Raw genomic sequence first — 26,810 nt, forward strand, 5'->3', positions numbered from 1 at the left:
ACTGCAGCACACGCATGTGATCTAAGACAGAACACAGTTGATTGTGAGAGGAAATGGCGATGGTCCTTCAAAACAAATTCGTAAGTTGGATTTAATTGGTAAGAATAGATGCCATCAAAGACCTAAAAGGCCACCCATCCATACATCCGTTATCCAACACAAGTTTGAAAAAACAAATACCCTTCATAAGATACATATATTTCACAACAGTTCATGACAAAAAAGCACCTGGGAAACAAAACTCTTAAAAGGTAGAACACCATTTAATTCAAGTTATTAAAACCAAGTAAAGTGATTAAAATTGACACTGCATGGTCACCACCTTCTGTGTCTGAAGAGGGTTTTATGGATTTGCTACCAATGGTCACAACAAAATGCCAGAATATTTTGTAGGTGAAAAAATACTAGCAACTAGCCACCAAGACGATAAGAGATTGCAGAGATAGAGATCTAAAACTATTTCTCTGTCACACACAGCTGAATCTTCGCCTTTTGAGCATCACAGTGAGATGGTGTTAACAACAGAGACTGCTGTGTTTGATATCACAACTCTGGGTCAAAAAGCAACTACTGCTTAGTAAACTGAACCATGTGGCTTTGAAACAAATATTTCAAGGTGAGGTTTTTTTGAGAAGGTTACTTAGTTAGAAAGAGACAGCACCTGCCAAGAACAGTGAAGTAGCTATCGTATATGTGCTGTCATGGTAAGTACTTAGTAAGGGAGAGGGAAATGCTGTTCAAGCAGAGGACTGTGCTTGTGATACTGGCTGGCTTGGGGCTTGTTTCTTCCGTGCCACAGTCATGCGCAAGGCCTGAAGAATCATGTTCTCGTTGTTCATTATGTTGTAATTAGTCAGCTTCAGGAGTTTGTTGAAATCTTCTGCTTTCAGCGAGACCTCCCTCGTTGAGTATGGAGAGCAGAAACTGGAGATATCAACCTTGCCCTGTTCCATTTCGGCAGCACTACGTGACATGCCTGTCAAGGGAAAAAAGGAAGATGTTTGTATAGTCTCAGGGAATTACAGTACTCTGACAGACTATGTCAAGAATAATTTAGAGAGATCACAGATGCATTTGCTAGGAAGACAAGTGCAGTGCTATGAGCTCTGAAAAATCTACTTCTGAACAAAACCTATTGGAATTAAAAAAAATAAATAGTGTCACTAAACATCATTCCATTGCAACCAGCACCTTCTACTGGCCAGCTCATTGCACATCATTTTATGTGGTCACAGGTGCTCAAGTCTTACCCTGCAGGTTCTTGAGTAGAATACATACTAAAGGTAAAAGGAATCAAGAGATATATAGGACAGGAGGAAGCAGAATATTAGTAGCCTTGGAAATCATCATAAAAACAAAGACTGCATCTCAAACACTAGCCCAAAAGGACACAGTGACTGTATTAGTTTATGTACTATTGCTTTGATTTTCCAGCATATACAACCAACACATTAAACAGCCCAAACAGAAAGCACAGTGGCCCTCCATAGAACCATTCTATACCGTACAGGTAATTCTCCCCTAGATCTGACTGTCATAAAAATACATAATCTGAAAAATACACTTTGTTCTACATGCTAAAGTAAACTTTTGGAGATCACAAGAAGAAATTAGTTCCCATTCCTCTACTTAAGGAACACGTTTCTTCTTTCACTGAATTGCACCAAGACTCAAACTAAAATTATGCACAAGATTTCACCTGATTTTGCAAACAGCTTGTGTCATCCCATTTTGCAATGTATTTGCTAGTAGGAACAAGCAAACAAACAAAGGATTTTTGTATTGGGATGGGGAAAAAACACGCAGGGAGTGAGAAAGTTCATTGGGTCAATAAAATTAGCTGGGTACTGTTAACTTACCAGGTGCTACATATCTTTGGAAGGTGTCATTCACTAATGGAAAATAAAGCAGCAGCGGAGCTCCTGGGGTGTCTGCACCGTCGAACATGTAGCACTCTTTCAGGTTCTTCTCATCATCCTCCAGCCCAATGCTGGGAAACGGAATGCCTTGCTCCGAGAAATATCTGCAAGCCTGCTCCAGGGGCTGGTCATGGCCCAACAGCAGCGGCATAAGGAATGAAAAAGATACCCAAGATCAGGCTGCTGCTGAAGCCCTGTAATTCATGCCAAGTTGCACAAAATAGACTGAGTGCTGGACAGCCGGCAATAATGCGAGCACCTGGAGCCCCAGGGACTGTTTTTCTCTTGCCTGAGGAGCTATTTGTAAATAGTCTTAACAGGAAAACACCTAATATCAAGATGGTGAAGAGGGTTTAAATATGTACCAAGGCACGTCTCTAAAATGGGAATATGATTTAGGAACAGAACAGATTAATGCAAAGCATGTTATAGAGCATCATTAATTAAAGGAGAACTAAGTCAGAAAAATGTAGATCTAAACAAAACTAAATTTGCGGTCCAAGACAGTAAGATACACAGTTACTTTTTCTGTTTATATAGCAGTATAACTTGTGAGTTGACCTCAATAGACTTTAGCAGGGTTTTGAGACCAACTTACCCATTTCTATAACTTTGAATTTTAGAAATAGTATGAGATTGCAAGCTAACATATTTTAGACCTCAAAATATAGCACTAAAAGCATTCATCAGAAAGCTCATTTGTGATGACCGACTTTGTTAAATTATCTAACAAAACACTGAAGTACCACCTCAGTTGGTTTGAATTAAATATTTCCAAAAGACTTCAGAGTACAAGAAAGAAATGTAGTGCAAGTTATTACATATGCTTCTTTTCAGCTGCAGTACAAATATTTTTCATGTGGCATCACAGTGTAAGAGCAGCATTAAAGTATCATCCACTTGAAAAAATGACAGAACCTTGACCAGTGAACTTTGTGTTTTCTATGGTGCCCTTCCGAGAGAGGTTTACAATTACAAGTCTATATTTGAAAGTCTAAATCTGTCTTTTTAGGCGGTGAATACCACATTCAAAATCTATATAACCATTTTAACCAAATCAGATTTCTGCAGACACAGTAAATGTGTTTAATATCTTGCTTCAAGCCCACTGTTTAAGGAGAAAAATTGTATTTATTAAAAGAGATAAAAATAAAGATGAAGAAATTCTTCACTCACTAGGTTGTTCTCAGACAGCTAGAAAATCACATATTAAAATAAAAAGACAAATAAAGTCTTATATGTTTGAGGAAAATGCAGATTAAATTCAGCACCTGAATCACAGACAAAGTTTTCCCAGCTATATTTGTGCTATTAAATCTTACATATAATTGTAATAGAAGTTGCAGCTCAACCATCATAACTTCACTGTGCCACTCTGTATTTCATTGGTGAAGCACTTAGGGGTATTTCAAAAGTAGTTTGAGAAAAATAGATATATTTTCCCTTCTGAGAATTTCCATTCTTCTGCAAAGATTTTGAAATTTAGTAACCGTGTTAATAAATTCCACTAAGTTCCACGTTTTACAGACATCTGCCTGAAAGTTGTGGAAAGCAAAAGAAAAGCCGTTACTAAACAAAGACAGTTTTGAGACTTCTCACCAAGGTCTGTGATCCACCAGTGTAATTTAAGTGTATGATGATGTCCACTTTCCGCTCTGGTCTCATAAGGGGTGGGCAGCTGGTTTCAAAGAAGAAAGCTGCATCCACCAACTCCAGGTGCTCTGATTTGCCTCTGAGGTCATTAGGAGAGGTGTCTAGCAAAGTGTCTAAAAAGTAAAATATTCAGAGCTATTAGCAAACTGCAGAAAGACATCTGTCAAGTTAGAAAGCAAAAGGAAGGTGAGCTTCCCTCCCATCCAGGATTTTCCCTTTGCTTTAGGGTAGCTTGCAGCAATCCTAAAGCTCCCTTCAACCTCTCCGTTCATGTTTTTTTGGTGTTTCCAAACCCATGAACTGCACCAAAACCTAGGCAGGTGTTCCATACGTGCACAGCCCCACCCCTGCAATTTTCATCCCAGCGAGGACTTTCAGTACTGAACGACCCAAAAACTGTGTTACTGGAAGTGAAAGATGTGAGGAGTTACTTTGTTCTCCCTCCTCTCAAGCAAGCACTAACAACTAACCACAAAACCCACTCAGTTCTCTTCAGGACGTACAAACGCCCCTCGCTAAATCCCAGCCCCTGTGCCTGCCCCGCTGACCCCTGAGGCATGTGGGCAGTAGTGCTGTCCACACCTTTCCATTTTGTGAAATGCTCCTGCTGGATGTACTCGTTGTGCATCTGGAAGCCCCTCAGGAAGTTGTGGTACTTGGAGACAGCAGGGCGGTCCGTCAGGATATCCCGGAGAGCCGTGGAGAGGCCGCTCGTAGGAGTGAACATGCATGTAGCCATCTCGTATGGCTTCTCGGGCAAGTCTGGTTGTTCCTCTAGAGATACATGGCATAAATGGCATGCAATTGAATTATAACCACAATTAAGAGGAGGCTAGGTGCAAAGAGGAGAAAGGGTCAGTAACTCTTCTGTACCAATAGTAATCATGTGTTCACAGCTCTCAGCATTGCGTTATTTTTCCCTATGGTCTGCTGTGACTTCTGCTTAATTTCTTGACAAAAATATAAACTTATGTTTGTTTTCTAAACTCCAATTGGCTATGTCTGACTAAAGGAGCATTTTTCTCATAAAACAACATGGTTGCAGTACACATCAAAGTAATTCACTTTTCCAAGCAAACAAAAAAACAGGCAAAATAATTTTATTTATACATTTGAGGAGATACTGCTTTTATATTCCATGTTAATATGTTAAATATGTTAAATATGAAATTCAAAGCTCATTTTGGAAAGAACAGAAAAAAATTGAACTTTTTTTTTTAAACTAAATATTTTTACTTTTAAAAAACCAGTTTGTTCAATTTGGTTCAGGTGTGGCCAGCTGAATTCAACACAAACTTGCAAATTATTTCTATAAATCCAAACATAAGAGTTTGGGGTTTTTTCCCCAAAAACATAGTCCACAGAAATGTGACCAAAGTCTGTTCACTATGAAATCACTGGCTTTGCTTGAATTTTAACATGAAGATGCTCATGAGTATTTTCAAGGAATGGTCTTTCAGTACGGAGCTGCCTCTCTCAGCTGGTGTAAAAGAGCTCCACTCCATTGACTTCCTTTGGCCTCTACTAAATCTTTCAGTTCAGTCAGACTTTGAGGGAGGAATGCGCTGTGCAGGGCGAATAGATATTGGAAAGGAAATAGTCAGGCTTCTCTCTGGCTAACAAATAGTTGACATGTGGCTTTGACAGAAGTTCTTCTTTCCAAGCCTTTTAAACACAACACTTTAGGGACCGCCTTATGTATCCATCCCTACCTCCTTTCCATCAAGGTCTGTCTGATGGTGCCTTTCCTTCTAATAACAATCTCACTATTTAAGCAAAGCACTGGCTATTCAGTAAAATCAAATAACTTGATTTTCCCGGTGCCTCCAATACCTGAGGCTGAGAGCACCTGGATGACAGAAAAACTCAAAAAATGAAAAATGTGAGCGCAGTTACCCTATCAGAGAGTCCTGGAGGAGGGAGGCCATAAGTCAAAAGGCACTTGAGATTTACCTATTTCAGCCACTTTGTCTTGGGTCCACCTGTGCCAGAAGTCCTCTGAATTGTCAGCTGCATGCCAAGCATCCAAGAGGTTTTTGGAGAAGATACTACTCCACATTCCTAGGAAGTGGGAGACGTATAATAAGCAGTGCTGAGGTAAACACAAGGAAGTTCTTTTAAAAACTGCCTTCTGCTCCTTCCACATCTCTTCTCCAACTGTTTCGTATTTCTATCCAATTTTTGCGTAAGTCCAGACATCTATTTCAGTGGTAAAGTTGACTCAGAAGGCAAACTTATTTCAGAAGAAATTTCAAAGTATTTTCCCTTCTGCCATGTTTTACCTGGAACATTTTTTTTTTTTTTGCAAAATTTTACATTGTCATTTTCCTATTTTCATTTCCTTTTTCCTTTGATAAAGAAATATTTTCAGCCAGTTCCTTCCCTGATTCCCCTCTTTCTTGCCCTATTTATTTCTTCTCAACATGTCCTTCAGCTTCCACAAAGTCTCATAGATTTCCAACTTTCAAAATGTTTTGCAAGCTACGAGAAATGGTGATGCTTCAAAAGCACTCACGAAGGTACATAACAATTTATTTGTCATTTTAGTTTCATTTTATCTTAGTCCAAATGATAAAACCACCTTTGCTAGCAAGGGCAGTTGAGTGAGTCTCAGGAGACATGCTGAATTTCAGCTGACTGACTACCTCTGCTGCCACAGGCAGAACAGGAGGTTTCTGGGGACTAACTTCTAGAATCATTAGTGTTTGTATCAAAATCTTGTCACTTCTCCAGGCTGGCGAGTCACCTTGCATGAAGCAGATCCGGGACTCAGGGAGCTTCTTCATCAGGCGACCCATGAAGAACTCACTGCCAAAATCCTCTGCGCGAATGAAGGCGCCGTACTTCAGGAAGCCCACCTCGTACGGCGTGAACTCCACCCACTCTGCCAACACACGCACCAACAATGTTAGCTCTGCTACTAAAAACGGTCAAGTCACCAGACATGGAACAAACCTTTCAGGCGTCAGCCCTTGCAGGCAAGCTGGCTTAGCACGTGCCTTGAGCAAACCCTGCTGACAGCTGCCGCTGAACCAGCTATCACACTGTCTACAGGTTTGTGAAAGAACAATGTCAAGGCTAAGGGAAAATTTAAGTTCTTCTTTCTTTTTTTCTAGGAAGCGGGAAGTTTTCTCACAGAAGGTGGACTAGAACACGGATTGACATCTGTTGCTTTTATTGCCTTTAGCCAACCATGAAAAATATACATTAAGTGAACTTAAAGCTCCTGTGAATTACTTCCTTTAAGAATTCATAGCGTTTCTGAGACATGGTCACAGATCTATGTTGTGTTATTAATCTGAAGTTAATGTCTGAATATGCACACTTACATGACAGGAGATCTTACAAAATACTAAACTATTGCTGTCTATCCTGCGGCTGCCCAGTTACTCTTTCTATCTCTGAACAGGACTTCTCCTGGCTTGGAGTGAGAATTTAAAACAATTCATCATTATTTACAGTATCCCCACAGTGTATCTCTCAAGATAAAAACATAGCTCTTTTTTCCAGGATTGAAACATTACCTCTAAAATCTTTGGTGGCAATTTTGTCCTTGACATTGAGGGCAAGGTAGATGGGCAGTGGGTTCTGACCCTGATTCACTGCCCGACGTTGATCAGAAAGTCTGTGGTGGCATTTCTGGATTTGGAAAAAAAAAAATGGTTAGCTGATAATCAGTTCCTTAAAGACATCAGCTTATAAAGTCTGAATATGGGATACCATTTTCATTAATTTCCTCCTAAATTTACTTTTGTGTGCTTGAATAACAGAGGGCAAGAGAATCATGGGAACAGGAATAATTGTTGTTAAGATAACCAGCCATGTTCTACATTCAGTATACAACAACAGTAATGAGTTGCTTCACATGCTATTCTACCTTTGCATTGCTAAATGTAAGTGAAAAAATAGGGCAGATCTGGGTAATTCAACTGTTATCACATACTTCATCTGTTAAACTTGTAAGTTCTTCAAGGCAGCATGTTAATGACCCTTCTAGTCAAGATTTTATTTGAAAACCATATTGAAAGAACATCCACAGAGGAAAAATCCTTGAGCTGTCCAATACTAACAACTTACCTTATACATGAAATGGAGGTTTTGAGTGTACTTCAGCCAAATTAAACGCTAGCAAATTTTGTTATGTAGCACTGAGGCCAGAAATACAATGTGAAATATGATAAGAAATGAAAGTATTTCATTTTATCTGTTTCACCTAGACAAAATATAAACCATGTTTACAGGATTTTAAAATAAAATAGCTTTTTCTCCAGCTATCATCAGTCTGCTAGTTTATATGGAAAGTTTTGCTTCTGTCATTACAACAAAATTAGGAACAGGAGGTCCTGAGAGATCAAATCCAAAGTAGCTGAAAGGCACCTGCAAAATCACAGTTTGTGTAGCTAAGACGTCTCAGGAGCTCTGGATCTATATACTTTCTCATCACTAAACCACAAAGTGCAGCAACTACATATGAGGTACATCTGCAGTACATTCAAGGTGTGACTGCAGCTTGTGTAAATATTGCAGCAGTGGAGACATAAAAGCATGGGGCCATAAAAAACACCCGAGATTCTCAAAAATTTTTTGGACAGCTACAATGTTAATTAGCTTGCTGGTTACTTTAGAGCTAGTCTGAGCATTTCTATGTTACATTCAATCACACTGTAGGCTCCAGTGTAGACATAAGCTATGTCTCCAAGATATTAATGTAAATAAGTGGTGTTCTACCTACATACCAAATATATTGCTATTGGCCAGGTGTCTCTTCCTAGGGTTTTAATTTCTCATAATGGTCATAAAGATCAAGTCACCAACTTCATGAGAAGAAAGATGTATAGACATTACCCCATCATTTAGCATGGATTCAATCATGAGCCCCCACAGATCAATAAAAGATGTCTTATGTCCTGCTTGGGTCCTTTGGCTCAGCTCTCTGTAATAATTCCTCAGACTTCTCAAGCAGAAAGCCCCCATCTTGCACTTGGCTGCTTGCTTCCGAGCTTCGATAATTACTTCTCCAAGATCCTTACGTGACCAATCAGCATCTTCATACAGTTTTGTCATGGTCCTACAGGCAGGAAACATGATGGAAAGTGGAAAGAAATTACGAAGATGCTTTTGAAACTCAGAGGATATACTTTGCAGAGCTTTGGGCGCTTATTGTTTTATCTTTAGGTTACTCTCCTCTTTGAGCTTACTTTGAGCAGAAATGCAAGTCTAAAGGCAATCAGTCAAAAATCACTTGATCTGGGTCCAACACAAAGCAGCTACACCAGCTGTCTATGCTGTTTCTGTCCAACACTAAATAACCATAAAGGATCATTTTGCATAGGATTAAGGATGTTTGCACTTCCAATAGTCTCCTCTTTTGGTTAGGGATAAGTTACTTCAGTGACACTTAACGTATGATGCACAACAGGCCTTTCATGGGTCACCCTGGCATTCATGGACCAAAGATGGAAGCAGTAACTCAATAGACCCTTTTTACCCTCGCCAAGATCTAAAAACCTAGACAAAGCATGGGTTTTGCTTGACACAACAAGATCCAAACAACAGTATCAAAATGACTCCTCACCACGTTGTGCCAGATGAGCCACTGATGTATGAAACGCAGTCCAGAACACGCAGCTTTTGAAGACCCAAAATGCTGCCATACATGGCAGTGAGTGCTCTTATCCCACATCCTGCTGTGGTCACAGCCACTATAGGCACCTGTTCAATGCAAAAAAGGGCAGAAAGCATAGGTGGAAAAGTGGCATCAAGGCACATCATCTCAAAAGAAGACAGACATGCAAAAGCAGCATCCAGACAATAGTAAAATAAACACATAGATTAGAGATAAAGCAACATTGGTCTATGAGTTATAAATAAAACAAGTTGCTGGCCACCCCTGTGGGGTATACTAAAAGATTTTGGCACTTCATTTTTAAGAAACACGGACCAAACTCCTTGGTTTGAAGCTCCTCCAAATGATTCACTTGAAAGCCAAGTGGAAATAGAGACTTTGCTCATCCAGACAGACTGTTGAGCTCTCCAGCTGAGATCACCCTGGCTGCAAACAGCACCCTGGAGGAGGACCTGCTGACAGAGACCCTTGCTCCTCATCCAGATGGAGGCAAGAAGTCACTCCTCATATCCAGGCTTGAGGGAAAGGAGAGAGAAAAATCCCCCAGCAGTGCCTTTTCTGGTTACCTCATGCTCTTGCAGATCTTCCTCCAGATGAAGGACATCCTTCAGCGCAGCAGCAACCACCTTCCTCCGGTTTTGCAGGAAATACTGTTCGTCAGTGCACAGGTCAAACCCCAGGCGGGCGTCTAGGTTTCTTGGCCTGAAACACAGACCCTGAGTCCTGAGACCAGGGCACAAATATTATTATATTATCATTCGCCGTGGTCAACTCCAGCTATGCTTGTGTGTGTTTACAGACCAGTTTGTGGACAGTATAATGTAATAAATGAGAAAGAGCAACACCACAGACAGGCTTCTGCTAATTCCTGTAGCTGCTAACAAGAATGCAAATGGGAAGGCAGAGCAGAACATGACATACTGTCCTGGTATGGTAAAAAGGTTCGTACAACAAACTCCTGGTTTTATTTGCTCATATAATTCATTTTTCAAGTTTCAGTAGTGCCTGCCATATGTGCCTGTAACTAGATAACTGCTGTCAACAGGCACTGCAGTTGATTAGGGAAACAGCTACTATGCCTTGGTGTTATATTGTTTGTATAATACAGAAATATTTTTTCTTTGTGGAGCAGCTTTTCCATCTGTGGGCATAATAGTGCACAGAAATCGGGATCTACTTACTGAGCTGCACTAACAACTTGAAAACTTAGAGGAAAGGGGACCCATGATTCAATTCTCCATCACTGAAAAAGGAGAACCTGACAAACAAAAACCTGCAACCCAAAGATGAACACATCACTGCTTACAACTGAGCCTGCATGGACCCCTGCTGATTTCAAATGAGCTTTGCATAGGTGCAAGTGTCTCCCAGTTACAGGATCAGGTCTTGCTGAGAGACTCACTTACCATTCATTTGCCTTTGTGTACAAGTCAATTGTCCTGTCCTGAAAATTGCAATACAAACAGTGTAAGCATGCTCAGGTCATTAATCCTGCGCCTTCCTCCCCCACTCCATCTACGGGCTGAGTTTCACTATCTTTGCAGTCAGCAACGCAGCTGCAGAATCTGGCCAGCAATGGTCTGGGTTGTGAGAGATATAACGAGCTCCAGTACAGTCTGGGTTGAATAGAAGTGGGCCATTCACCCAAGCCAGGTGGGCTTAGGGCCCCTCTGCTTTTCATAGCTGAACACCTAGTTTAACCTTCATTTTCTGGGAAGGTCATTGAAAGCTGGGCATCTGAACCACAGGCATACAGATGTTCTCTGTTTTATCTTCTGCTTCAGGCTTTCCCTTTGCAAATACGTCTTAATTGTCATATCCATTACTGTTAGGTTGCATACTATGGTGATGAACATATTAGATATGTCCTGAGGAAATTAATTTAAACTCAGAACAGGGTTGAACGGCATGCCTGGAACCACATGCAGAACAAAAGAAAAAAAAATAAATATTGTATAGTTGCAGAGCGACTGTAATTCACACCTTACACTGTAGCACGCACCGTGTCTGACAGGAACTGAATCACTGAACTGTGAGACTCATCACCCACCAAACTGAATGTGTGTTGGGCTGTTTTTTATTAAGAAAGACTTGTTCTCACCTCTGCTATTGTTATTTTCTCTTGTATAGGAAGCGAGTTCAGAGCTAGAGTCACAGACTCGTTCATATCCCTTTCATTTTGACTTGATAGAGACTGGAAAAAAGAGTAAAAAAAAATAATGATAGTTAACTATTATAAAAAAGGGGGGAAACGAGGTAAAAGCAGTTTCCCCGCCTCACTTACATACATGCACTTACCAATTCCCTGCATACACAGACCTGCACACACACTCAGGTATTAGAGGTCCTCAAAGAAATACACAGCAAAGAGCCAGCTATGCGTTAGTAGCAATCACGTACCCTGCTGAGCCGCCTCCGCTGCGGTAGAGCCACGGTGAGTGCCGACTGATTATACTTGATATAGTGGAACCTGGCCGGGGAGGTCGGGCAGAGGCAGGAGCTCAGCGTGTGGGTCTGGGTTCCTTCGTATGACCCATCCACAGTTAATGCAAACTTCCTCTCTGAAGCAAAGACATTTCAAACTTAAGTTCTTCAAAAAATGTGGTTTGTTTCTTTGCACAGTAATGTAATATATGTTTTTCTTAAGTAATGTATTCATTTTTATACCCAAATTATAAGATAAATAAATAGACTCACTTATCTGAGCCTTTGGGTTTCGGATTTAGAGCTCGCGTCCAGAACATGCCGTATAGTAACTGTTGCTATAGTACCACTGCACTTCCATATATACTGTTATTGCTGAGACTACCGCTCTATTCATTAGATAATGATTCACAGCGGATAAGAGTTTGGGGAAAAAAAGCACTCTCTCCTGAAAGTCTGAAATTTTCAAAATACCTCAGCAATAAGACAGTATGTGGCACTAAAATATTATTCTGGTATAATAATAAGGTATTTTGAAAATTTCAGACTTTTGGGAGAAAGACTTTTTTTTTTTTTTGTAGCAGAGCACAGTTCTCTTTGGAACTGGTAAAATCTCAGTCCCTCTATCATATTTCCTTTTACTTCAACCTGTAGAAATTATTTCAAAAGAAATACTAACACTTACAAAAATAATGTCTGGTGTTTTCTGGCCTTCATATAATAAGCCCCAGATATGTCTTTTCAAGTAATTGAAAAATGGTCTTTATATAGAAAGGCATCAATGCGGGTTCAAGGTGAAATACACTCTGTAAATCCAAATACTCAAAGGTATATAGTCAGCCTTCAAAAGAATTATTTTCAGCCCCATCTAGCAAACTTCTTCATTGTGACAACTGAGTTCAACTGGATCATCCACGTGCTAAAGCAGTTTGCTGGATTGAGGCCATCAGGAGATGTCAGTGTGATGTTTTAAAAATTGCATAGGAGATACACAGGTCTACAAGCATGGACTCGACACGGTAGTGATGTACTGCTTAAAAGGTGCAACAAACGTCTTTGGTAATACACTGTGTGTCACGTGTTTCACCTACTGGCATATTTTATATTGTTACTCCTAAAGAAATTTTAAGAAGTTAAACTGATAAAAGAGGCCCAGTCCTTATCCTGCTCATTTTCTTTATCTCTGAATCCAGAAACAACAGGAATTTGCTCCAGTTTAAGACTCAGAAAATTTCAATTTTCAATTCCCTGCACAAACATTTTGGAAAGTTACAAGCATCTGACAAGTTGTTATTAGAGAGGAAAGTATTTTGTGGGGAAACCAGACCACATGCTCATCACACCACATTCTCTAATAATTTGTGTATTTTTGACCAACTACAGCCCCCTCCAGAGGCCACTGACATCCGTGGGATTTTGTCTTGCATCTTAAATAACTTTAAACCAGGGCATTCAAGCATAAAACACTGAGCACTTTTGCCATAAAGTGGCATCCAGATTTGCTCCATAAGTCAGCAAAATGCTCACCCGTACTGTTCTTTCTCAGCCTCCCGTCGTTCACCTGCACCTCCAAACACGAAACCTCACGGGACTGTAAAAGACAACCAGGTAAAAAGGTGTTTGCTGTCAGCAGAGCTCTGCCTCGGCCAGTCCCTCGGGCACGTGCGGGGACAGGGCCTTGGGGCGCGCACCTCAGCAGAGAGATGGTGCCAGCCTATAGCCTATAACCCTACCAGGTCTAGGGAGGTGGCATTGGGTTTCCACATGGGAAATAACGAATCATGTAGAGACGAGGAAACAAAAGGGATCTGCTTGCTCCTGCTTGGAGAAGCAGTTCCGCAAGGGCATGGGGGAGGACCGGCCACAGGGGAAGGGGTTCAGGGCAGGATGCTCAGCCCGGCTCTCCCCGGGCAGACGGAGGGATGTCGTCTGCCTGAGCCCAGCTCTGTTTAGGCAGAGGGGAGCGCTGGCGGCAGCTCACAGCTTTCGCAGCTGCAGCCACTCCCAGCATGAGCCACTAGTGGAGACGGCGTGGGAAAGCCAATGCCGACACCAGCTTTAGCCTGCCTCTCGGCCAATGCCTTCATGCCACCGTATGGAGCAACTGCCCAGTACCTTTGATACTAGCTTTACAATAAGCATTGCTATATGGCAGGGAAAGGATTATGAAATAAAAATTACCACTAAAACTCCATTAGTAACAATGTTTTCAGGAGGATCCGGACTAAAAGACAAAATGGAAAACAATCAATTCAAAACCAGCACTCTCTTTTTTCTGGTTTTTTTTTTAACTCTTCTTTAATCATTATTTCATTATCTTTATCTTTAAAAGTCCACCTTTGGACAGACAGCATGGGCAAACAGCATCAGAAATTCTAGCTGGACATTCAATCCAATTTGCCTCTCATAGGCTTGAGTCTGAACTTTATTTATGGAGATCTGCTGAACGGAGGAGCTCCTCACTGTATCAGACAGGACCGTTTTCTGACACACTGAAGCAAATTTGCACAGGGATGGCATAATTACACTATTGCCCCATATTGCTCAGTTCAAACCTGGGGGATCAGAGCTGAATAACTGATGAATTCATCCAACATGCCATAACAAAAAAGGAAAAAATATTACCATTTACCTTAAAAATCAACAGCAGCACTAGGACTGATTTACATGCCAATTCTCTCCATTAACTGTACAGGCAGCATAGAAACACAGTAAAAAAATTTTTTTAATCTATTCCCACAACTAAAATTCCAAGTATCATTTTCCCATGTTCTTATGACAAAACAAACCTCTGGGATCCCACAGTAAGGAACAAGAGGAGTTTGAAACTTAAAACTTTGGCCTGTGCAGAATACCCCTTGCAGCCTAATGAGCAGCAGCCATCAGGGACATCTCTATGCTCCCATCAACATCTGTGCTTTCTTCTCCATGTGTCTGGATGCCCGGTGTAGATGTACGCACATCATGCACTGTCATGCACCCCTTCTCCATTAAATGCCCTACACAAGCATTTCCTGAACACCCAAAGTTCCCCTCTACTTTATTCAGACAGTGACAGTGTTAGGAGGCTGCAGGTGTAAACTGATGTTTTGTGTCAGTAACATTTTGTCTCTGGCTTACATTTCTGTTGATTGCCTATTTGACCTTACGCACCTGCTCTCCATTGTGAATTCAACCTCCAGCTCCTCTTTTCCCTGCAAAAGAAAATGAAGACAGTCACTGCAGGTTGGTCTTCCTGTGAAGAGAGATACCCTACAGGAATCTGTGCTCTTCAGGTGTCTCTATAAGCCAGTGTCCACTTTTTGTTACTGCACATACAACAGATTTAATTTTCTTCATGTTGTATCTGTTATACTTCTAGTGTCACATGCTCCTAATGTTATATCCATTATTTTAGCAGACTCCTAGTTTAGACCTTGCAGGACAAATGTAATACATACTGCAGGGCCTCTCGGCGGTTGCTTCCCCTTTCTGCAGTCATAGGTTCAACCCTCACTGTTTCACAGGCCACCTGCAACTCCCTTTTCCCTTCCCCTCCCACAAGCTCTCACACTCCCCACTGATCCTCAGCATGAGCGAGGCTGGATTTCTCCGGTGCATCCAAATCATCCTGCCCCTCTACCAGCCCTCACCCACAGCCTGTGCAGATGGGCCTGTGGCACATTAACATGGTGGCACATGAAGGCATATGAAGCCCAGGGTGTTCTGGAGGGTGTACTTTGGGTTGGTGGAGTCTGCACGAGTAGACTCATTGCGTGCTCAGACTTCATCTTTGTCTTTTGTATTGCCTCCCCCTGAAATTTCCTTCCTCCTTTGCAGGTTTTGGTGCAACTCTCATTATCTTGTTGCCCTCCTAGTGTGAGCACTAAGGAAAATACAGCATGGAGAGCCAGCCTTTCAAAAACAGGTATCAAATCAAATCAGTGCTCACTCAAGTTAAGTATTTCTAGGCCTAAACACTGCCCTTAAAACTTCAGTATAAAGTTGTCTCAACCATGTAAAATTGAGACCTGCTGAAAAACTCACTTTTTTAAATAGTTCAGCTATGCAAGTGTTATGTTCATTTTCCAAATAAGCTGAATGCCACATTGGGTTTGTGGTTTATGACTGCAGATCACTACTTTTATATTAGCAGATCATAACGCACAGCTCAGAACCACCAGCTCCAACTGCAAAGGAACGCCCAAAACTATTGGGGTAAACTCTTGATATTTTGACATCAAGGACAGCAACCAGACAATCAAGTCCAATAACGTTGGCCAACTCTGTCTGTAGAAACAGCAGCCAAAATTTGCCATAATTACAGAAGCAACACTGGGCATCAACCCCTGAAACAGATGGACATACACAGGTGGCTAAATGGACAGTAAGAAAGGCTTGTATATGGGACACACGAGAGGAAAGCTGAGATAACCACATTCTCACCTGACCACATCCCCTTAGCTTTGTCCTTGAATTTTATCCATACCTGTGGATTCAGCTGGAAACATAGCTGAATGTTTTCTCCAAGCTGGATTTTGGAGACATCAAAGAAAACAGTGAGGAGATGGTCATCCTGAGTTATGTTGTCCTCATCACAAACTTTTAGCTCCAGAATGTTCTGGGATTAAAAAAAAAAAAAAAAATTATATAAGGTTTAACAAACATAACATGCTACAGATATTTCATTTTAGCTGAAGGAATTTGGGAAAGAAGTTCAAGAATGAAAAAATAGAAATTTTGCAGTTGCTCTCTACAGACTTTATTGACTATGCAGGCAGATAGATACAGTCTTATCCAACCATTGAAAGCTAAATAGCTACAGTAAAAGAGTGTGAATACTTTGTAGGGGAACTCAGAAAAACCCACAGAGTGGAAGGGCTATATGGTAGTTCTGATATCTGGTAAGAATACCTGTTGGGGATAGCCGCGTTCCTACCTTAACCTGGCTCTGAATTGTGAAGTGGAAGGTTTCGTTCCACATTGGGTTCTTGCTGTTCTGGACTGTCTTGGTGCGGAAATGCTGCACTGAAGCTGTTGGCAGGCTCAGGCTCACGTAGCAATCGGACTGGGTTACTGTTGAAGAAAGGGAAAGCGTGAAAGCAATGGACCAATGACACACATCTAGTACCCCATAAGGTGTTGCACTGCATGAATTTTTAAGCTCCGTACACAGGACAATATGCAGAATGCAGGCCAGGATACTAGTTAAGGTACCATCAAGCCAGTGCTAGATAACCAGCTTGCTTTACTCTTGTGAAAGCCCAGCAGTTTCCTCTTCTTCAGAACTACTTCTTTTAATTGCTGGAAAAGCAATAAACATTCAAAATATGCAGTTACATTGCATTCCTTTTCAGAGATACGTAGCCAAACTGCCTATTTATATCAGACTTCAAAGATTTTAATGCTGAAGAGCCATTCATATGCACAGGGCCATGCACACACATGGCAGTCTCACAGGGCTGGGCACCGTGGACGGTTCAGCTGCCTGTCGGGAACACGAAGCAGTTAACATTAGCAGCTGTGATGGGGGCTACCAGATGGACAGAGCCCAGTTCCTACATACTGGGCTTCCACAGGTAGGCATGAACATGCCTTAATGTTTCTGGGGTAGCTCTGGCTGTAAGTTCTGACTTGTCTACTTTCTGGAGCATCCTTTCTTTTCTCTAGCACATCTGGCTGCTAACGCGGGGGAGGCAGGAGCTCATTGCACTGAAGGTTCCCACGAAGCCCCTGCATGAAGGCAGGTCTTCCACCAAGGCACCAAGACCTGATCTTGGTCTGTTTTCTTCCCTTTTGGAAAGTTAAAGAAGGGAAACACATATGCACACCATAGAGCTCAACAACAGCTTTTCAAGAAAAAAAAATCAAGCAAAAAAATTTTCAAGAAAAAAAATTAATTGTCTGTGGAGATGAATTGCATTTAATCCTCTGTGAAGTGGATTAAAATGAGCACATATAAGAAAAGCATTGAAATGTTGAACAGTTTGATGGTATAACATTTGCTTTGAGAAGCAGCAGCTGTACTGGCAAAAACTCTGCCTCAGGAAAGCTGTATAAAAAAACATTGCTTAATGTCACTATTTTCACCTGCATCTCTGTGCCTCAGTCAGAGTAGTAAAGGTATTTGCAACACTTGATGTGCAGGTGAAAGCTTGTCTGTGCTTCCCAGCACAGAGCGAGCTGACGTTGCTTCTTTGCACAAGATTGTATTGCTTTGCTGTTTCAATTAGAGGCATGTTCAGGTCATAAAGTTCACCTACGAATTTTACTGTTTCCAGATGTAGGGAGAGCAGCTTTAGTGTTTTTATTTTCCTTTCTCAGCTGAAGAGGCCAGTTGTAAAGTTTGGCTTCCCACCTGAGCTCCATCGCAGGTGGGGGATGTTCAGGGCCAAAGCTTCAGTATGAAACAGAGGTTAGCAGCAGTCTGCAGTGCTTACATCATCAACAAGCACTTTTGTTCTGAGGTCAGAATAATCTGCCTGCAAATATGTTTTGTCATCGTTATTAGGAAATAAAAGTCAAATGTGAATCATGAGATTAACACTCCTGTGGACCCACACTCAAAAGTCAGGGATGATCACCCTACAGAACATGATCTGTTAGTTAGGGACAACAACCTACACAAGCGCCAAAGATAGCGTGGGGGAGTATTGCCCATAAATGCCAATCCTATCATTACCATTATATTTCCTCTATTTGTAATGCCACCTACTCAAGCATTCCTGCCTTGCATAGCAGACACACCTTCATCTGAATAGACTTAAGTCTTGTCCCACTTAGTTTTACCAGTAGACCTGTCTTTGGGAAACACAGAATAATTGACTTGGCCCTTTATTGTACTCCATGTGTAACTGAAGAATTAACAAAGCCCGTCACTTTTTTTTTCCCCTGACTCCCCTGAGACTTAAGTCATCTTTGTTTGAGTAACTCCGAACAAAAAAAGAGTAACTTTGACTGATTAAGGTAGTTGTGGTACATACAAGGATATATAAATTCTAAAAAAATATCAAAACACATAGAGATCACCTGAGCTTCTAACAGTCCTAATAGTTCTCAAACTTCTGTGTGCATACAGGAAATGTCCATATGAAAATCTTTTTTGGGAAGTCCAGACTGATATTAGCACAGACTGCTGTCAGCTCTTGTCCCACTAGGAGGAGGATCAGAAGGACACAAATGCATAAGTCTGAGTGATCCAAAGTTTATTTCATTGACATTTCCCAAATAGACTACGTCTGTTGCAAAGAACAAAGTATTATTTCAAAAGCCCATCAATTTTTTTTTTTTTCTGTAAGTGATCACTGTCTGCTACTGCACTGTATCGTACACCTTTAAGAAATAACTACTTGTCAGACAGCAGAGCCCTACTTCTCATTTAGATCTCTGACTTTCTCTGGGGGACTTCTGACATGCTTCCCTCTTCCCATCTGCAAAATGTGTTTGGTGATGCCTTTCGTACTTCAGAGGTGTCCTCTGAAACCTAATTACTTCTTGTTCGTGAAGTATTTTCCAGTTGTTATGAGGGAGGCACTTACAACACCCAGGAACCTTTTTTACACATCTCGGATACCTCAGGCCCATATTCTGCCCGACCAGCTCCAGGCACAAGCAGACGTGAGAACTGGAACTCCACAGCGTATCCTGTACCCAAGCCAGTCAGTCACGCCGCAATATCCCATTGCCTTGTATCAAGCGCCTCTTCACGTACATGTACAAGGCTCCCATTGCCAGCCGCATGCAAGCAAATCATCGTTACCCTGGTATGTAAGCCTAACCACCACCTAACTATGGTGATTACACTCACACATGGTACATACAGCAGAGCTTCACAGCAGCGATCTGTTGTGTCCCTCCCCTGGACCATGACACGTGAGCAGTCGCGAAACGTGGTTGGGGTGGCAGCTGTGGTATCACTGTGGGGCAATATCCTGCCAAAAGCAGGTGTGGCAGCAGGTGTTTATGACAGCACGGTCTCTTCGTCCAGTTATTACACTAAGTTTCTAATTATCTTCCAGGATAGCAGCAGGACTGGATCTTAATTGTGCTTTACCATTAGAAAGCATTACAGTGACATGACCCATGCTCAGAAACACCATAGCCTCTGCACCACGCTGCATCCCAGACAAGAGCAGGGCACCAGCTGTTCTGGCTGGACCTAAAAATCTCACCTGTCTCATAGACAGCTCAAGTTCAAACAGGGCTAAACCAAAAATTTTTAATTTTAATTCTACCTCCTTTTTTGATGCTAACAGACGCAACCTCCAGCCCACAGGTAACCTGGGCAGAAACCTGGACATCCCTCCTCCTCTTGGACTGCCTTTAAGTGCTCACATTGAGGCTATTGGTAGGGGATTGATTTTTTCATGACTGTTAGGGTATAGTTTTTCTTATTGTGCTGAAGGGATCCAAAGAATGTGGTCTCAAACACTGTTTGCCCAGATCATCTCCTTGATCCTATCTCCCCTCACTTGGACCCATCCATGTCACAAAATATAAACTATCACCACCAGCTGAGAAAAGCATTTTTCTTCTTCCTCCCACACTGTGGAGCTGAGCAGAGATCTGGCTGAGGGTGGGTGGACAGGCAGGCATTGCTGTTTTCTAGAGTGGAGAATATTAGATAATTTAGATGATTGGAACTTTTTATCTTCTCTTTTAAACAAGAAATGTGGGTTACTTCTGTGAAAGTAAACATCTTCCTTCTCAGGGCCCTTCACAGTCAGACTATCAGAATTCATTCAGTCCTGGGAGATCAGTTCCTGCCTCCAGGGAGCATTCAGCATTAATCTCCTAATAGCTAAACTTCAGTAAAAAGCTTTCACACTTTCTCCCACCCTGCCCTTCGCATTGGGTGGAGCACCTTACAAGTATCCCTATCACTATTCTCATTTACATCCCTCCTTAAAACATCCCTTTGCTGAGATGTTGCTAAATAGCCTTACTTCTTTTTCCCTGTTTTCTCCCTTGTCGAGCTTTATCAGTCCACATCCTCTTATTTTATAATGAGATTTCAAGCAGCACGTAAAACAATAGGCTGTTGGAACATGATTACAACTGCTTACACGATGAAGTAATACATAACAATGAAACAATAACAACAGCGCAAGAACAAAACACCAGAGGAAGTCTGCAGGTTCCTGCAATAAGTATCACTTTGGACCGTAGTTCCTTGAACAATAATGTATTTCACTGGCTATATTTCTTTTCAGGATCTCAAGGGCCTTTTCATGAATTGATCTCATATATGGCAGACCTGCTACTGCAATGCCGTAAAATACAGGTTTTTGATAAAAATGTAAAACATACTTAATAATTTTGTAAAATATTGTACCCGAAATAATATAAGCCTTATATAAAAAAAAACTCCAAAACTTGGAAGTTTTCAAAATTAACAAGCCGAATTTAAAAAAAAAAAATTCCTTCAAAGCTTAAAAAAAAAATAATTTTCTTACTAAGAAAATGCTGAAGAATATTTTTAACTCAACAACAGTCAAGGTCCATTTAGCCCAGCGCCCACAGGCAGTGTCCACTGAGGGCTCTTGGATGTTTTCAGGAAGCAGGGAATGATGGCTTAAAATTGCTCAGCTCAGTGTCCCCATCCAGTTGCCAATTTTTACCTTTTTGTATAACCCTTAATGCTCTGTTTCATTTTCTTTTTCATTTGTTAATGCCACTTAATAATTTTGTTTCTCTCCAGTATCTTGTTCTTTAGCCCCTTTGCCTTTTTTTGGGAAGGATCTTTGGTCTTGTTAGGGATGGACATCAGTGTCAGAGGAGAATATGCCCTACATTTAGTGGTGGGTGTCTAAGGAAGAGTATAAGAGGGCAAGCATCATACAATGCTCTCTCAGCCCTCACATTTTAAGATCCAGAGACTTCCTAAGCCAGCCTTCACTGGATTTTTCTTCTATGAACTTGTCCAGTCTCCACCTGGAACCCACATAAACTTTTGGCATCCGTGATCTCCTGCCGTGGGGAGTTCCCAAGCTGAACTGCATGCTGCAAAAAGACATGTCCTTCTGTTTGTTCTGGACCTATGGTGCTTGCCCAAGGACTGTGAGAGGCTGAGCTTGAACTCTGAAATTCTCTGCAGAGAAAGCCCTGTTTTTAAGGGTGCATTGGATTGGTGCACATCCAAGTCTCACCCCATTAGGGAGTCGGGACGCAGATGGGACACACACCCAAATCTGGGAACTGGCAAGTGTTCACAGGTCCAGGAATATCAAGAGCCCCAAGGAGCCTGATGGGGACGTGGGTGTGCTCAGTGGGAAGGGAAAATGAGGAGAACACAAGGCACTAAATTCACAGGTGGTATCAATGATCTCAGCTATGCATCAATACACAGGTGGAAATTAGCGTTATAATTTCCACACTGATGGATCAGTGGGAAGAAGAGACAGAATAGCGCAAGGGTGCATTAAAGAGATTCAGGGTTTAAAAAGCAGAATGAATTTAAATTGTCTTAGATAAAAATACTACCTTATGCACTGAACTTCCATTAAAGGTCTTGTATTATCTATTCTGTGGGAGATGTTAGTGAGGTTTTTGAGAGTCTATTTTTATGAATTAATTTTCCCATCTCTATTACCTGGAAAATGGAGCAGATAGACCAATAATGAGGTTAACCTGCAGCACCAGGTTGAAAGACCTTCTAAACAGTAGATGAGTATTAAACAAAGTGACCCAAAAACTCTACAGAAATCTAGTGCAAGAAGGGATCGAGAGGAGAAAATAACAAAATGGGATTAACCTGGGAAACAAAAGGATGGGCATGATTGGCGAGACATAGAAGGAGCTGATTTAAAATGTTTAAAATCTATAAGATCACTGAGAAATAGGTGACACTTGCCAACTTGTTCTATTTAGAAAAGTTTGCAGGAAAAGGAAAGGGACAAAAACAGCTGGGAAAAGGAAGAATGAGAAAAAAAATCAGTGTTAGGAAAATAGTACTGTAAAGAAGTCTACATCACTGGTGATGGAGGTCCACATGCTTCTGGGTTTCCTAAGGCTGTGTCAAGCTAATCTCTAGGGAACTGTAAAGATGGCTGAAACAACTCAACAGTATTCCCCCAGTTTTACACACAAACGAGCAAAACTTTGTACAAGTGGTACATTTTTTTATCTTAAGCCTCCCATTTTGCTGCTTCTCCATGAAAGTCACATACAGTTACCAACATGCAGTTTGCACTTGCTTTTACATTGCCAGTGAGTTTAACCAGAGGTTAAATTAATTTATTAAAACATTTGAAATATAGGTTCATTTTATATGATAAAGAGCATGTCATTGAAATATGTGACTTCTACAAGTCTGGCTGCATAGAAAACTACGTCCTGAAATGGTTTAAAAGCAGATCTTTCTGATAAATGCAACTGACAAATTTTACGCTCAGCAAAATCAAATGTTACTGGAATTAAGCAGCTGTCAATCAAAACCAGATTCAACAATTAAGCATAAGCAAGGCAGTGCCATGACTGGTATGATTTTCTTTTCCTATATGATAGAAGTACCCAACAAGCAAAACATTCATGTTTTGCAAGTATTGTTTTTGTTTTGTTTGTGCAAATTTTTTTCCCCTCAATATTTTGACTGATACTACCATTTCAAACAGATGATAGCTTGGCAATGTTGGTGGTGAATGTCTGTCATTCTGTTTTGCAGGCAACATCCAGTATATGCTTCAAAGTGTAAGGCAGAACAGCCTCAGCCTGGAAAGCCTGTGCTGCGGCTTTACTGCTGCTCCAGACCCTGTGCCACACTCCAAAAGCACCTCTGTCATTCAAACTGCTCCTTTAAGCAGCTTTACGGGCTGGTGGGACGTGCCTGGGAAGCAGAAATGCCTGAGAATTTCAGCACCTGTCCCTTGCCCTAGAAACTTTCTAGTATTGGGAAGGACAGCATCAACACATAGGAAACTCCCTTCAGAATAAAAATAGTTTCAAGGCAAAAATAAAAAGCATTGATCTAGATGAGAAAAAGGTGGAGAGGAAGTTTGGTAAGCTCATTATCATGCAGATGGTTTAATAGAACATGATTATGTGGGGAGATATCTAAGGGCTGTAGTTTTCCATGCCTCTTTCTTTCAGTTCAGAGTGCACGTTTGTACTTTCAAATAGGTTTTAGCTGTAGCAAGGGGTTTCTCTCCAGCCTGTAACTGAGCTTCAAATCTCCTTTCTGCACTTTAGAAGTAGTCCAGTGGGAAGGTTCATACAGACTTTTCTTCCCCATACATTCAGCAACAACAAAGCATCTTACTTCTCTTCAGTAAAAATTGGAGCGAGAAACTCTTCTTCATATACCTTTGGTCTCTAGAGAAACTATAGCAGAACTCAAAGCAAATCACTTTGGAAAGCCCCAAACAAATGTCTTGTCTTGCATCATTTTAACTGAACAAATTTAGCTTGGTCTGGTTCCTATAGAATCTTTTTGGATTCAGACCTTCTTATTTGTATAAATGAATAAATGCAAGACAATCAGCCATCTCCTCAGATTGGAGGTGATTGACATTCATACCTTTTTCCCCAGTGCTTTGCAGTTCAGATATTTATGGAGCATTAATAAACTTTTACGTAACTATCATTCCTGGAGATTTTGTAAAAATAACTAAGAATAGGAAAAGCTAACAGTGTGAGCCCTCAACTAAGTTGTGAAACATGGCTGTTCCAATGGCTGAATCAAATTTGACAGTCCGTTAGAGATGTCAAGTATGCAGTCCAGAGCTCACGTAAAATATTCTGTGATAGGCCCAGGGATGCACAAGGTGGACATTACTGTAAGAAGGAACCATAGAAAGAAGTGCCCCATCTAAACTTCTTATTACAGCCTTCCCTGTGAATAAAAACTTTTCTTTGCAGATTCAGATATGAAACATTTTATGTATTCTGTGCAAACATCTTCTGAACTACAACTGGTGGCTAGACTTCAGCGTAACACTGGCAAAGATATAAGAATAAATAATATCTTCTAACTATGCTACCTCATCTTCAGCGTACCACAGTCATGCAATTTCTCTCTTTCTCCTTTTATAAATACTCTGTACTGTTTGTGACACTTGGTTATATTCCGAGTAGTTTTACAAGCACGCAGATGCTCCAGGGGTATAGCAAAGATACTCACACAAATCTGCTTTCCTGGCATTTTTCATCCGTATGATTTTTACGGTGAGCAAGTTGCATGGAGAGGGTTCTGTCTGTTGAACAGCATACAAAATGCGTGGGATGAGCATGCAGAGAGAAAGAACAGAAGCACAGTCAGAGATAGCATTGAATTAAGTGTTTCAATTCCAACCATCCAAAACATTTCTGAACTGAGATTCTTCCTTGTGCATTGTCTTCTCCTTCTTCCTAGAAGGTGTGGCCAGAGACCCAAAATGTACATTCAATCACAGACCAAACCTCTGATGTCCTCCATTTTCCATTCTGAGGAAACTTGTGGTAATCCTCAACTTGAGGTGTCTGACTCTTACAACCCAATCACAGAGAAGTGTATGATAGTGAGCCTTGCTGTGTTATTAATACAGCTGACACACATCGTGGTCTGTGCAAATTCAAAGGATGTCATATATATCCACTATATTTCACAACAAACAGCAGACAATCTAGCAGGGCAGGAATTAGTGACGATATCATGGTGTAACGATGCTGCTCATCAGCTGGTTTATAGCCATATAACTCCATTGTTATGTTTGACATAGAGCAGTGCTGGCTCTCAGACAACGAGGACCTGAAAAGCGTCTTCCAGAGACCTGTCCCAGACTTCTCAGTAGGGGGGAGTGAAAGCAACAACTCTGGAATTATTTCTCTCTGAATAATTCAGCTCATCCAATCTTTCTTTAAGCAAAGGTCTCAGGAAAGTATCGATGGAAATCTTGGGAAACCACCTAAACCTAAGTGGTTATCAAAAGACATTTAACAAACCTGCCAGAAAACTGGTTTGTTTTTGTCGTCCTCTCTCATCCTAAGCAAGGATCAGACAAACATGGTACTTAATCAAAAGTATGGGGGCTGAAGGTAAGGTACTTTGTTCCCTAGATAATTGTCTTTTTTAAAGGAATAAAAGGAGGAAAAACTGCACATTTAATGCTCTAAATGACAAAAAGAACCCCACCAAAACCAATCAAAAAAACTCAAAAAATCCTTAAAATAACAAACAAAACAAAAAAACCAACAACCAAGAGGAGCAAAAAAGAGTGAAACTGTAGTGATGCAACAAACACATATAAGAGACAGTTCATGCACACTACCTATAGAGCAGGGAATATCACTGCAATGAATACGTAGATCAAAATATAACAATGTGTCACCATTCATTCCCTTATGCCCAAAATCTCCCACAGTTTTTAAGAGAGCTATATTTAACACCTTACATAATATTAGTTTCCTGGCTTTCCCCATGCACTCATTGATATTAGTGACACCTTCTTATTTTTCCTCCATGGGTTGTTTTGCCTAGCCCAGTTGGGTGGAAGCGAAGGACAACAGCAATGTACAAAAAAAATTTTATTTTTTTTTAATTGGGGATTTTCAAAATAGTTAAATTACTGCAGCATTAAAGTCCTTGCATTCCTGAAGGCCAAAACACAAGGTAGGCACAAAACCCAGGCAGAAGCCTCGCTTTGCTCTCAGCCTTGGTGCTGAAGAAGAAAACTCAGAGCTGAAGGTATAGGAGGTGGAACGCCACCTCCCACAGCAGGTCCCCTCTGCCGCCAGGGGGCTGCCCGCACAGCTCATCGCAGAGCCTCCTCTTTCCTTTTCTTACCTGGCTCTTACTGTAGAACAGCCCCATGGTGGTCTTTTCTGCGTCCGAGCCAGGTGCGAAATGTGGCAGCAGATGGGTACGGAGGAGTCTCGGCCAGGCAGCTTCGCGTGCTTTAAGCTGCCGGGAGCAGGCAGGCAGGTGTGTTAGTGCCTGACTCAGCACCGCCTCACCCCGCCACCACCACTTGAGCAATCCCCAACTCCTCCTCCTCCTCTTCCTCCTCCTCCTCCTCACTGCCCGGGAGGTGAGTGCGTTCTGCACACCTGCACCAAGGCGCAGACACCCAGCCTCCAGCACTGCAGAAGGATGGTCTTTGTCCCTCTAACTACAGCTGCATCGAGACCCGAAGGGGATCTTCCCTTCACAGATATGGGCACAGAGCAAATGTTTTATACTTTTAAGCATCCCCATCACTTCTTGAGGAGGCCACAGTGCTTTTGCACACTGGAGG

General features: G+C 41.4%; 1 protein-coding gene across 1 annotated transcript; it reads right to left on the reverse strand.

Moving 5' to 3' along the window:
* Nucleotides 1–66: 66 nt before the first annotated feature.
* LOC143163391 (cytosolic phospholipase A2 epsilon-like) lies at nt 67–26,485 on the reverse strand. Its single transcript, XM_076344657.1, has 20 exons — nt 26,360–26,485; nt 24,719–24,791; nt 16,541–16,677; nt 16,091–16,222; nt 14,776–14,816; nt 13,804–13,846; nt 13,150–13,213; nt 11,599–11,759; nt 11,300–11,392; nt 10,605–10,642; nt 9,765–9,921; nt 9,148–9,284; nt 8,418–8,640; nt 7,097–7,211; nt 6,319–6,456; nt 5,526–5,633; nt 4,155–4,346; nt 3,519–3,685; nt 1,860–2,043; nt 67–976 (listed from the first exon to the last, which is right to left on the reverse strand). Exons 1-20 carry the CDS (start codon nt 26,384–26,386, stop codon nt 738–740), a joined length of 2,469 nt encoding a protein of 822 aa, XP_076200772.1. The 5' UTR covers nt 26,387–26,485; the 3' UTR covers nt 67–737.
* Between the last annotated feature and the right edge of the window lie 325 nt (nt 26,486–26,810).

The sequence above is a fragment of the Aptenodytes patagonicus genome, chromosome 7, assembly GCF_965638725.1.
Source record: "Aptenodytes patagonicus chromosome 7, bAptPat1.pri.cur, whole genome shotgun sequence".
In the NCBI taxonomy this organism is placed as follows: domain Eukaryota; kingdom Metazoa; phylum Chordata; class Aves; order Sphenisciformes; family Spheniscidae; genus Aptenodytes; species Aptenodytes patagonicus.